The sequence below is a fragment of the Botryllus schlosseri genome, chromosome 3 (genome assembly GCF_051294905.1).
Source record: "Botryllus schlosseri isolate E-star chromosome 3, Bs_hap1, whole genome shotgun sequence".
In the NCBI taxonomy this organism is placed as follows: Eukaryota; Metazoa; Chordata; class Ascidiacea; order Stolidobranchia; family Styelidae; genus Botryllus; species Botryllus schlosseri.
The window spans coordinates 36,804,481-36,818,498 of NC_137238.1; the positions used below are offsets into that span (position 1 = coordinate 36,804,481).

Genomic DNA, 14,018 nt, shown 5'->3' on the forward strand with positions numbered 1-14,018 from the left:
ACTAAAAGCGGAAAAATATTTCGTTCTGAATCTGCAGGTATTTCTGGAAATGTCACCCTTCAAATGTTTGTAAAAATATTCTCTGAATTTGCCTGTCCATCCATTTGCCAGCGTACGATATTTATCGTTGAATTGATCTTCTCCATCCGACAAAACCAACTTGCGTATATCACCTAATAGAATGCTCACTTCGTGTGTTTTAAAAGAGTGTTCGCGAAGCCATCTTTTTGCATCATTGAGGATATGGTTCAGACAATAAAACTTTGGCAAGTCCGGAAAGTAATCATGGAGTGGTTTAGTTATGCCCTTTTCCCGGTCAGTCACAAACGGAATGTTTGAGCATTTATCCATACCGAGGCAATGCAATATGTCGCGGAACATCTGTTCATGGTTTGTCATGAACTTTTTCTCATGCACCATAAATGCAACTGGGAATATTGGGTCCCCCTTCATTAGCACATTGCGGCACACTAAAATGGAAACGTAAAAGTCCCCTAGGGAGAAAGTTGTATCGTAGGATAGCACTTGGGGTAGTTGCGTATTCTTCATTGAGATTTTCAATATATTTCTAGTCTCATCAAGCATATCGCTGTGTGCCACACGGATAGTTATGTCGGGAATTATTTCGATCTTTCTGACAAAGTCACCGGTGTGAACTGACATTTCTACAGCATTATAAACCGTGTCCTTGGAAATTCGAAGCGACTGCCGATTTGTGTATTTCATATTTTCACATTGTTTCACATCCCGCGGTCTGTCTGTGGGCATTCTAGATTAATCCGATTGCCTCATTCCTTTGGCTTGTAAATCGACATACGTTTGTTTGGGTGTATTTTTGTCGTCCTTTTTGATTTCGTCCAGGCACGCCCGCGAGGTGTGTACGAACACTGAATCTTTTTTCTTTATTGCATTGCCGTGTGAACTGTCTCGATGCAGAGTACTGTCACCCATATAGTGTACCAGATATACGGTGCCGGACTCAGTATTTCTTTCTTCTTCTAAAATCAGTGAATACACGTGTCGCTTAAACCCGGGCAGCGTTTTTCTAAGCTTGCCGTTTGGATCCTTCAATTCATAATATCGCTTGCATACCTCTCCTTTAACGTCGCGACATTTCCCCTTGTGTATGAATCTATATTGGTCGCACTGGAAGTCGGATCGTCCTGATTGACAGGGAGAGCGATATAAATAACCTTCGCCACCTTTGGGTAGTACTGCTGGTTTATCCCAAACATTTTCAGGATTTTCCAAAATTTCTCTCGCTCTTGCGTAACTCAGAGATCTATTTCCAAGCTGAAGCATACTTTGAACTTTACATCAAAACTGCATATCTAGAAAAACGGCCATCATTGCATTTTTAATGAAATATATTGCAAGTAGGCTATATTCAATACACTGGCTATGTGATAATGTTTGAAATACATGGCACTAAAGTCGCGCCGCACCACTACGCAACTCCACTACGCAAGTCAGTGAAATCGGGGAACGAAGATAGAGTTTAATATGCATGCAAAAAATCGTTGTTTGCCGACGTACGCGTAGAAATGCTAAACGTCGTAAGTAACTGCTCTAGTGATGGTGTGTACTGTGTACCCCGGAACGGTTCAGGTTCTGTGTGAACGCGAACGTGAACCCGAACCTATGACGTCATGTCTAACATTTCAGTTACGTGGTGTATTAATTTTTGAGTTTCATCCACACTTATTTGCAAAAGAAATTTCATTCGCACAAACTAACCGAAAGTTGTCATACAAAAAAGAAGATGAAGATACTGAACAACATTTTGTTCAGATGTGCAACAAATTGGCTATGTAGCTTAAGCTATAAAGTGCCTCACGCCCCGACGCCGAAGTGGTTGGCCTCGAAATGAATGAGTCGAATATAGGCATTATGAACTCGCTCGTTGCATGCGCATATGCACACTAGGGTTGTTCAGAATTGACCGGCTTTCGAAAAGTAATGGTTTTCAGTACGTCTCCCATGCCTTAAAAACGTTTTCTAGCAACTTTTTCTGTAATTCATTCCTTGCCTCTGTGTACATGTGCAATGTGTATGTTGAGCTGGAACAGTATCGGCTGAAAATGGGGGATTCCCCTAACATTTAGGTGGCGCGATTTTACTTATTCTATCAAAATGCCATATATATCAGGTTTTAAGCAGCTGTTGTGGTTTGGGGTCATGCAAAACCTCACTGTAGATATTTAGCCTAGTTCAGGTCACCAATTTCATATTGTACAATGCCTCATCCGAATTTTCATTCGCACCACTTTCGCCATTCGCACAGCAATTTTTTTCATTCGCTCAAGTGCGAACCGTCACACAGGTTGAAAAGCGCTGATGTACACAATGCTATAATAATCCCATGAAATCAATATCATCCGTCGTTTTGTCACCAATTTCGACGATGACTTGCACGGGAATATAACCTTACGCCTCAACGGTCTATGCCCGACCGTAAAATGTATTCGGCCTGTTACTATCAATACATTGATATTGAGCAAATTGTAATATACGAAAAAGATTCACTTCACAGTGCAGAACCTACCAAGGTTCGTTTGTGGACTAGAACCTCTAAATTCCCGAGTATCACACACAGAACGCGAACGTGAACCTCACGTCTGCACCATCCCTAGGGCCTCCGCCTATAGGCTAATTATCAGCAAAAATAGAGAGTAGAGTACGAAACCGCAGATAATTGGACCCGTCCAGACAACCATCTTAGATCGCCACTGCCCGTGTAAATTAGTAATTTTTGCTTGTATTCACATCAATAACGCATTGTCCAATTTTGAACTCGATTAAAAAACATCGGAATACGGGTCGCGGCATATTCAAATTATGTTTCCATTTTTGCTACCTAATATTTCTGAAATTTTCATTTTACTCAGTGGAGGCTAGCCTACTTTCAAGACGACACTGTCCCATTTACAACTCATATCTTGAATATACTAATTCCCCAATAAATTGCATCAATGCAAGAAAGAAGTGATCAGAGTCGGTCTTCATAGAAATAACTCAATATTAAATTTAGAGATACTGTACTGCTACGACCCTCATATTTCGTATCTGCCTGGAGTTGTGCTTGTCCTCTCGAGTATATGAAAGGGCTGTCATATTCGACGATTAGCTTTAATTGCAGACTATAGCTCAACTTGTGGCGTTTTAAGTTTTACCCTGCCTAATTTCGCGAGCTTGGGACCGGCACTGGCTAGAACAGAGGTCTCAAACTCAAATGTGCTTGCGGGTCAATTTCCTAGTTTCCGATGACGGGCGGGCCGCAGCATCAATAATAGGGGTATTAAATGCATTATTTCAAAGTAGTCCTCATATGACGGGACCTTCACGACTGACCTTCACATAAACATCGTGCAAATGTAATTTACCATTGCAGTATTAACGCTTGACACGAAAAAATCATATTTTGGAATATTTGAACGAAATTGTCTTTGTGCTGGGCAGAATTTCTCAAAATAATAAGTTAGACGCCATATGTGAGACGACAAATGCATCATGACATCGTAAAAGCAGTCGCGTAATAACATTGCGGCTAGCGGGCATTTGACGAACCACAATCATAGGTAGAATGTATTGGAAGTTACCAAAAATTGATTTGATAACAGAGCATTTCAGCTAATCCGGTTTTCTGGTGTAGTCCTGATAAGTGGGATATTATTCATGTCATTGCCAAATTAATCAAAGTCAAATTAAATAAGCCTTAGATTTGTCTTCGAATATTTGAACACATCAATAATAACTTAAATACAATATTTATTGTACCATAGCAATGATATATTATATCATTGCACCATAGTAATGGAATTGTTTCAAAACCTTTTTAGCGCTCTTACCCCTTGTACTTCCAATATGATTTGTCGTACCCAAGTTCATTTTCAACACAATTTTTGATGATACCTATATCAAAATCAAAAAGACCATCCACGTGAAATCTAAAAATTTGGTGCGTCCATGGTCGTACCAACCCAGCAAACACAGAATATATTGCAGATATATTTTGTATATGACTCAACTACTTCAAAATATATCTAGTCATATGTACTGTTTATATAAATCTGTCGACACATTTGCACATATATAGGACATCTTCAAAGATACCTGTATGACATTGTCATGATATCTTGCTTGACCCTAGATGAACCCTGACCCTAGGTGACCCCTGAACCTGGTTGGGTACCTGGACCTGCCACATCCTGCACTGCCCTTATCAATGAAGACTGACAGATGATTTTACAAATCATGCATGGCTTTGTTCGTGTATTAAATCAGCACAGAACTGCGCAATCACTCCAGCAAATATTGCTATTTGCTGCCTAAGCATAAGTTCGAAATCGTTGTCGGAATTGTCAGACTCTGTGATGACAGCCTTGCTCCTGTTATCTTCTTTATCGCCACCCTATAACATAAATGAGTAAATTACTACAATTGATTATTATCACTGTAGAACAGAAGTCGTTATGTGTTTGGTTGTGGGTAAAATGGGATGGTGATCTGAGTTACATTAACCAAAAGACCTCAAGCCCTCTTTCAAAAGCGACATGACCTTTACTTTTACACTGAAGATATAATTAACGCAGTTACGCTTTCAAGATGAGAAACCAGAACCTGTTCAAGTTCAATAATGTCTGTCATTATAGAGAAGATTTTCATGCTATTGGCGTCATGAAGATGTGCTGCTGGGAACGGATTTCAAAACCTATCGTTTGGGCACGGGGTGAAGATTGTTCTTTACATTATCATTTTAATATTAATATGGTAATAGTTGCCTGTGAGAGGCTGATGTGATAATGATCGCTCATTCCATGTACGGCATAGTAAATATATGCAGTGGTTCGCAAACTGGGGTCTGCGAGACAATTTTTATGACTGCGAAGTACCTTCCAAAAATTCACACGATCCAGAAATTTTCGAATATTTTAATTCCCAGAGTATACAATTTTTTAGACAGGTTATTGTCTGAACCAAAATCGAAGTTGCTTAAAATTATTTTGTAAATCAACATGAAGTAGAGTTATTCAAATTAAATTTTATTCTCCCCGTGTGAGACAAATGCGACCCGCGGAGGGAAATTGTCAAAGGCCTATCTCGTAAATTTTCTAGTAAAGTTTGGGGACCACTGATATACAATGTTCTGAAGATGAGCGGTAAGAACAATTCACTTACAGTCCAATAATATCACAAAAGACACAACTGTCACACCACACAATCATCAAACTTAATAACAAAATTACCTTGCAAGATCCAGCAACAGTTAGAGATCTTGCAACCTGATCTTTAGTTCTTTTATCTGGGATCTCGAGGTCAGGATGAGCCGATCTGCATGCTCCTAAAAAGAGATATAATTAGATGAAGATATCCACTGTCCAGTCATGGTATATTATACATCAGCCATCAGACAACGAACAAAACTCATCAACAACTAGAGTACTAAAGTAGATAACTTTGCACATCAGTGACGACATATGACGTCAAACGATTAAAATGTTGAAAAATCGAGGCATTGGCTCAACTTTTTTTTACGTTGATTACGTTCAATTTCCGTCAATAACCGTTGATAACTTACGTCTAATAGTCTTTTCAGGTGTCACTCTTGCTTTTTTGACCCTTAAGACTAGGATTTCCATATACTTTCTTTACAGCTATGCTGGTCATCATATTTTCGACAGTTTCCGGCAATTGTACATCCCGGAATCCCATTAAAGCGGCTACCTGTAACAACATTATATTAGTGGTACACAATACAGATGGTACTGCCTTGCATCAATGGTTTGCACCAGAATTAACAATGACATTTATGGGCATTCTAGATAAAACCATCCACACCATAAATTTCATGGTCACGCTCATCAAAGGCTTGGTTGACTTTGCGATTTCGCAATAAATCACATTGGCAATTCAATTTTGGATAATAGAACTAATTTCGAAAAGGACCCCTGCTGTGTCTGAAAATGATTCCTTGGTGTCGGCGGACACCCCTGATTTAGACTGTCAATCGCTTTGTTCGAATGAGAAACAAAAACATACCAGTTCAGACTTTGCCGTTGTTTAAAGGTGTTCCAGCTGTGACAAGGTTTCACAGGGATCTTCAATTATATCTTTCAGCAAAATTGGGGCACTCGATTGAGGTCTTTTGGAGTAATTGCCGATATGATGTCTGAGGAAATCCATCATCTGGTTTTTCTGCAACTTTATGTCTTTGATGCACAAGCTAAAAAGGATTCGATTACAAGGAAGTTGGATTGATCTTCATATGTGATAAACTTACCATTACTTTATGACAGGCCGCGTTGTTGATGGTCAAAATTTTGTAGTTCAGCGATGATTTCAAATGAAGGAGCATCTGAAAAACAGCGAGACTTTATTCTCAAATTCGAGAACGCATCAAAGTGCTAGGAACTTACTGAGGGACTTAGATCTCTGGCCGTTACATTCAATGATGGGATTATGCCATTCTTGAACACTCTTTTCGCTAATGATGGCAAACTTGCATTGCGAGCATCATTGATATCACTCCTGCTTGCCAGAATCATAAGATGACCGCATTCTTGAAATTGGCATGTCTTGTATCTGAATACTTGGATTACGTTTCTTCCTTGCAGGAAAAACATCATCTACAAATTATAAACGTTTTACATATATATATACCATATTGCACAGAATAAAAGGGTATACCTTGACCATCAGTTGACGCCGAATTATTCAAAAATTGTTTGTTCCGCTGACGTTTTCGTTTTGGCCGCTGCGCTTCATTTTCAGTCCAGACAATGACAAAGATGTGGGCAAGCCACTACTCTCCGCAACTTTTATTATATCACTAAAAGCTACCTTCCATACATCTAAAACAGATGAATAATGTAGATGGCAAGGTAGGCCCACTTGGAAAACAGTACGCTAATCTAAGTTTATAACTTACTGGATGAGCATTTCATCTGTATCTTTTATACAGAGACCAATTGCGATTATCATATTATGGTTGCTTTTTGTTCTTGGCCTTACCGTGCTATTTGCATTCTTACGCAACCACCAGCCATGCAATACTATTATAGATACAAACAATTTCGCACAATTCACAATTCATAAGATATAAGCTATGGAATCAATCCTGTTTGGAATCGGTGTCCTGTGCTCACACTATATTTCATTTTTTAATTATTTTTTATTAAATTACTTTAACTTGGAAAATCGTCGCTGCTCCCCTGATATATCAGGCAAAAAGGCCAGCGATTCCAATCAGGGAATCAATGAGATCAATTCTACATCGGTTTTCCAGCTTTTATGTATTACAGCAACAGCAACCGGTTGTTCTTGTTCAACAAAAAGCACAACAGCAAATGATTGCTCGATTTATTGATCGACTAATACCCACCTATATTCATTTGCAGCAAATCCTTAAAGGTTTGAGTAAGTTGATATCCAGAAAATGTGCTCATGATAAGCCGCACGAGTTCTATAGTTCATTAGTTGATCTGAAATGAATCACAGAATTATATTCAGACATAGCCGCCTAGTTATGATGTGGACATCACATTACCAGAAAGACTAGACTAGTTCTATGAAGTTATATCGTATTACCTCAAGTCCTTAACCATGATTATATAAGAAGCATATATAAATTACCTTGCACAGTGCAGTTTTCGGTATTCTTCTATAGAAATATGCTTGGATTAGCCTCAATTAACTGCGATTTCCCTGAATGCTACTAAAACCAAAACGACAACGATATCTGCACTGCAAGCCGCCATTATCAGAGCGCTTCTGTATTTTGTCTGGCGGTTTGAAACCTGCGCGCCGAAACGGGTGTTCGCGTGAGGAGAAAGTGCCTTAAGCCAGTGAGTCACTCGGCTACGACGGCTAGACGGCTACACCACGGAGTACGGATGAGCAGCCGGATGGTTTTCAGCGTAGCCGGAGTAGATCCGGATTCTGAATTTGCTTTGACAGTCGGATTGTAGCAGGATTTTTCTATTGGACTATCAAATAGTATAGCATTATTTTGGCAGCAGTTTTTTGGATTACCCAGAATTCATAAGACTTTCAAATTGCCGCCTGAAGCCGTAATGGATTCGGATTCCAAAATTTGAGATGGCCAAGAATCAAAATATCTGCAAAATCACGCGAAAGCGGCGTGAGACAAAAGGAAAAACATTCGATCATAGCAATTTACAACGATGTAAATTGCTATGATTCGATAGTGGCAATTATGGTGACATATCACCCCATAAGAGTAAGACATCAATAAAATTGATAGTATAGATAAATTATACCATAAAATGAAACAATAATCGAATTTGATTCATCACAAATATATTTTCGGCATTTTGACGAAATTTGTTGGATAAGAAAAAGATGTACTCAAGATAAGTTTCCGTACAAGATATGCACAAACACAATTTTGAGATAATTAGGATAACAAAAAGATATCCGAACATGTCCGAGATATATCTCGTGTTTGCTGGGAAGTCATGGCATTCCGAGGCACAAGTCCTTCACTGATAGTAACGTATTACGCGACTCTACTCGAGCCATATCTATTTATTTTGTCACCCAGTCAGTCCCAACCCGAGTAATTTTACGAACAATCGCGACCATCAGTCCAAATCACAATTTTCAGTCTCGAATCATCAACGGATGATGTTTGTCACAGTGACGTGCGGTCCAATGAGGCAGGTGAGGCAGTGCCTCACCTGTCGTCTGGATGAGTAAGTGAAAATTGCGAAACCCCTCCATGAGTCGATGATTATATTGATGTTACACATCGATGTTCATAAATAACTAAATTTGAACATTTTTTCCCCAAACATCATCAATTTGCATCATTATTATTCAAAAATACAGCGCGAAAGGTGAGGTGAGGCACAGGTGAGGCACGGGCGGGTCGTGCCTCACCTGCAACAATGCAATTCATCATAAATAGCTCGGAATTCCTAATAACTGGAATCAATGAAATGCTATAGTAACACTGATTCCGAAAATCTAAATATTAACAGTGTCAGAGCACCAGAACCCCCAAAAATCGCCAAGGAAGGTGACCTTCGCCTTTATTACATACAATGCCATCGTAGAGAAACAATGGCTAGGTGAGGCACAAACGAATCTGCTTCATGGACTATTCGCTAACAATTGGACAATCGAAACCGAGTGAAACGCGTTACCGATTTCGGAATCCAACAGTCTTATAGGAATTATATGAGATTGAAGCGACGGCCAATGCGTAATGCGAAGCCAATACATTCCTTTACTATTTTGTAGCTGTTATGTATTTTGCACCCACAGCTACGTTAAATTGTGGTATGTGATAGCTATTTGCATAGGCTGCATTGTCGTTGTTTGTGTCCTTTATGCTGTGTTCGACTGCAGTCCCTTCAATCGTTAATTGTGGTATGTGAATGTGATAGCCATACTTACAAAGCCTGCGTTGTTGTTTGTGATAGTGTTGCCACTCCTAAACACTAGATCTAGTGTATTTTGACTTGACCTAATGCATTTTCTTTCGAAATTCAGCAAATCTAGTGTTCTTTTACTGAAAAAAATTTGTAACTGAGGATGCTTTTTTCATGTTCTTCGAATAATTTATACCGGAAGGCCTACTTGAAAAGATAGTAATTATTATTTGTCTAAACATGCCTATTTGGCACAATAGTGACCGGTCCTACATGTATTATAGAATGTGAAATTGCAACGGCTACCAGTGTGCAAAGAAAATGCTCTCTATACCCGCTGCTGTTGTTATTCACATTTCAAGTCTCTTTACGTGCGTGTTGTTCTTTTGTATGTGTGTGGGGGGGGGGGGCGTGCCTCACCAGCCGTGAACCTCACCGCACGTCACTGGTTTGTCATCATGAACAATACATCTGACATATTAGCTGATCTTCCACCGCATGTTAGCTTTTAAAAGTCATGCGACAGTGAAGTTTGATGAGTTTTCAGTTTTTGGAGTAGTTTCAGAGTGAACTTTAAGTTCTCAAATCTAAAAATAGATATGTGACAATTCAATATATTGTGAAATACTTGGAAATCCAAAATGCCTTCGCGGGCCGCACAAAATGTTCTCGCGGGCCGCATGCGGCCCGCGGGCCTCGTGTTTTAGACCTCTGGGCTGATCATTCTGCAGTTTCGACTTTCGAGTCTTTACTTAATAGATTCGACAGCTGATGACTGCTCGCAGACCTCTGCGGTTTTATTAATTGCTCGTGATCTGGCGATCCGCGGGTTTGGATGTGATGTTTGTTGCCCAGTATTTCCTTCAATTACTGCTATCTGTAATCGCTACACACACGAAATATCAACCTAGCTCAAACTATTCAAGTATAGCTTGCCGCATATACAATTCATTTCAAATCGGTAAAGACTAAAGATATATGTTATCTCCCAAGCTCAATAACAATTTAAGGACTATTTGACATACTGTAATAGCCAGAGCAAATATTTTCAAATAATGAAACATCATACTTCATCCTGAAATCTTCAGGCATAAGCACATGTTATTTATTGGATTACTGATAATGGGTATAGTGGTACCCGTACCGCATTGCTGATATTTCAGCCATTATACGCGGGGCCGAACGGTTTTATCAGGGGTATTGCGATGATCTAACATTGCGTACATTCATAAAGCGCCAGGTCATCCACCGCATTGTGTATTGCATTTGTCTGCTGAGGCGCCGTATCGTCTACCCGTATCGCCGCGGATCCGGTTCTTGCTAGGATTTGAAAATCGCTATATATTGTACACAACAATTTGTGTGTGTTTTTTCAGTAACATACATCATACAGTCGTTTCTACCTATCCTGATGCTACGTTTTATACCCGAATGATAAAACAGTGCGTTGTATGAGTAATTAACCGCTTTTGGAAGACTTTCTTATGGTAAAAGATGTCCGCCTGTTTGGGAATAGCATACACAGCCATCGATGAAGCCATACGGCGATAGAGCATGATTTACTTATCATGTAACATTGCTATATATTCAGAGGTGATCAAAGTAGTCAAGAAAGCTACTCAAGTAGAAGTAGAAGTAGCGACGAAAAAATTTACTCAGGTAAGAGTAGAAGTACGTTTTCCATAAGAAACCTAAAACTACTTGAAGCAGCAGTAGAATTGACTGACTTTAAATCTACTCAAGTAAGTAGGTAGTTGTGAAAACTCCGCTTTCAGTATCCGTCCGCTATGTCATCTCATCGACGGGCAATCAGTCGCCAAATTGGCCTTGAACTCGCATGGCTGACTTCTCCGTTATTCTCCACTGCTTCGAAAGATCTTTCGATACGTCCTGATCTCCGCTTTCTATATTATATAACCGTCCGCTATGTCATCTCATCGACGGGCAATCAGTCGCCAAATCGGCCTTGAACTCGCATGGCTATCTTCTCCGTCATTCTCCACTGCTTCGAAACATCTTCCGATACGCCCTGATCTCCGCTTTCTAACCGTCGGCTATGTCCATTTCGCGGGGTCCCGAACTCCGCTTTCAGTATCCATCCGCTATGTCGCGCGTGTCTATAAAGGGTAATGACCGAAAGCTCCGCTCTCCGCTGGTTCCGCTGTCTCCGTCTTTTAGGAATCGGCATTTTTGGCTCCCTCCGCCGTCTCCGTTGCTTCCGCGTTTTAGGGTCCGTTCTCCGCTTCTCCGTATTTTAGGGATGCCCTGTCTCGGCGCGGAAAGATTCGGCAATACTGGTGTCTAGTAGTTCCTCGTCTTAGCATGACATCAAACCATAATTTATGCAATAAAACGGTCGGCAATTGTTCATTATCAAGCCATATTGACGAAGGACTTTTCTGCATGTCTAGCTTACACAGTGACCTTGTGAACACAATTTTTGTTGCAACAAATTCAGCAAATATAACATACGGTACCTTACATATTATTGATATGATATTTTAAGATCACTCTGCGAGAGAGAGAGAGAGTCTTTACTTTCATCCGACCAAAATACATAACAACATACCAGACGTCAGACGGCAATGATGGTGGTACAGAAAATATGCATGCTGCGGACGCGACCCCAATTTATACCCTTTGTGACCCATGTTTGAGTCACGACTCAAACTTTGAGAATCCCTGTACTAAAAACCCAGGGTTCAAGGAGGAATAACCAGAAACCAGATCTGCCGTAGCCGTAATTTGTTGACGAAATTCGTCGAGAAGTACCAATCGTGGGGTGGATATAAATTGCTGATGGCAGCGAAGTCGATGATGCCGGCATTTAGTCGGTAAAAATATTAATAAAATTAACCAGAAGCAGAATTAGAAAATTTCATAACACTTACCGGAATATCGTCTCAACGCAAACCTAATTTGCACGCAGCCAAAATCCTGAGGTACCCGAATATACTTCCCCACTAACGACGCTTTCATATAATAATCCACATTGCCGACAAATTAGTAATATTCTTAGGGAGTAAGCACAAAATATACAATTGGATTGGGGCTAGCTTACTGGCCCCGGCAGGCTTAGGTTGTGTTCATAGGTGTAGCTAGCGCAGTTGCACGATACCCTTTACTCCATCAATTTGACATATCCATATTATGTTCAGGACTTTTTTTATTCAAATATAAGCATCGTATTGTTTGGGCTATATGGGTTGCCAGTGAACTCGGCACCTGGTGGAATCGACACTTGTATTGTGACGTAGCAATGCCATCTGTCGGTGTTCGTCGCTCTACTCCAGGGCCGGCCAACCTTTTCAGCCAAAGGGCCACATTCGATTGACGAAATATTGCGCGGGCCACTTACCGCGCGAAGCGCGAAAAAATTTTGAAGTTCATAGGTCAATATTATTGTCACTTGACTATATTGTGGGCCTGCCGTATATCGCTCGGCGAGGATGGGCTATTCGGCGCATGGACATATCGATATCGAAAGCTGCGACCAACATGCGTCAATCTTTCCGTGCCTATGTTTCATAGTCAACGATCTTACTGCGAGCGCAAACGCAAGGTCGCATATGTTGAACGACACTTTGTCCCGTAATCGCGAATATAGTTAGACTCAATCTGATACATCAGGCGTTCGTCCATTTTCACAAAAAGGGTAACAATATTAAAAATAAGGAATCGAGTGACAACATGTTGCGCTAAGCTTGCAGAAAATTTTAACTTTTGATAAATCTATCGCAAATTATTCTGCTTTATTGTAGTGTACGAAGATATACCAATATGTGACTGGCTGATGGATCTGTCAATGCGTCGGAACTGATATTTTTGTCATCACATCTCAAGTGTTGCGGCCAAACTAATCAAATTTTTGGTTGGCCTTGCAAGTTCACAATCTGTGCAATCCATTTTTGATTTTAGAAGTTTCGGAAATGACCTCGCGGGCCATTCAAAACCTTCTCGCGGGCCACATGTGGCCCGCGGGCCACGGGTTGGCCGGCCCTGCTCTACTCGGTACATGTATTGCTTGTATTGTGACGCAGCAATGCCATCTGTCGGTGTTGGTCTACTCGGTGGTCGGTACATGTCTTGCTAATTTGACGGATAGAGGGAATGCTATGGACATGGACATATGCGTGGAGATTGAAGTGGGGCCGCTACCGGTAGTCGATATTTACAACCAGGTAAGTCGAAAAGTGCTAATTAATTCGATATGAGTGATCAGATTTTAACTAAATTTTGCTTGCAGGAAGATGCCGTTGAGATTGACGTTGGGCCGCTACCGGTAGCCGATTTTAACAACCAGGTAAGTTGAATAGTCCTAATTACTTCGATATGAGTGATCAGATTTTAACTAATTTTGTTTGCAGGAATATGATGATCTCATTGAGTCATCGTTATCGGATGTGTCCGCTGCTCAGGTCAGCTCCGAAATGTCTTGGTCGGACGAATCAAGCTATAAAATATTGGAGGGTGCGTCACAAAGAGGATGTGATATGCTGTTTGACGGCCAAGGTCATTCTTACACCAGGAAGAAGAAAAACAAAGATGGGTCATTTCTTTGGAGATGCAAAAATCGCACAAAAGCATCATGCCGAGCATCGGTAATTGGAGATGATACCAATT

At 40.5% G+C, this 14,018-nt stretch overlaps 3 protein-coding genes and 1 long non-coding RNA gene across 5 annotated transcripts in view; 1 reads left to right on the top strand and 3 right to left on the bottom strand.

Moving 5' to 3' along the window:
• The window catches only part of LOC145435257 (uncharacterized), a 344,196-nt gene that overhangs the window by 97,788 nt on the left and 232,390 nt on the right, over nt 1-14,018 (top strand). The window lies entirely within an intron of this gene.
• LOC145435186 (uncharacterized) overlaps nt 1-14,018 on the bottom strand; it is a 100,932-nt gene that overhangs the window by 24,924 nt on the left and 61,990 nt on the right. The window lies entirely within an intron of this gene.
• Nucleotides 1-14,018, bottom strand: part of LOC145435202 (uncharacterized) — a 129,123-nt gene that overhangs the window by 17,049 nt on the left and 98,056 nt on the right. The window lies entirely within an intron of this gene.
• On the bottom strand, nt 4,258-7,809 carry LOC145435235 (uncharacterized). Of its 2 annotated transcripts, XM_080312575.1 has the most exons (9): nt 7,633-7,809; nt 7,382-7,481; nt 6,688-6,851; nt 6,417-6,626; nt 6,281-6,355; nt 6,040-6,223; nt 5,579-5,724; nt 5,247-5,341; nt 4,258-4,411 (listed from the first exon to the last, which is right to left on the bottom strand). In XM_080312575.1, exons 3-6 carry the CDS (start codon nt 6,694-6,696, stop codon nt 6,101-6,103), a joined length of 417 nt encoding a protein of 138 aa, XP_080168701.1. In that variant the 5' UTR covers nt 6,697-6,851; nt 7,382-7,481; nt 7,633-7,809; the 3' UTR covers nt 4,258-4,411; nt 5,247-5,341; nt 5,579-5,724; nt 6,040-6,100. The 2 variants fall into 2 exon arrangements, with proteins under 2 accessions (XP_080168701.1, XP_080168702.1); XM_080312576.1 differs by having other exon boundaries at nt 6,688-7,481.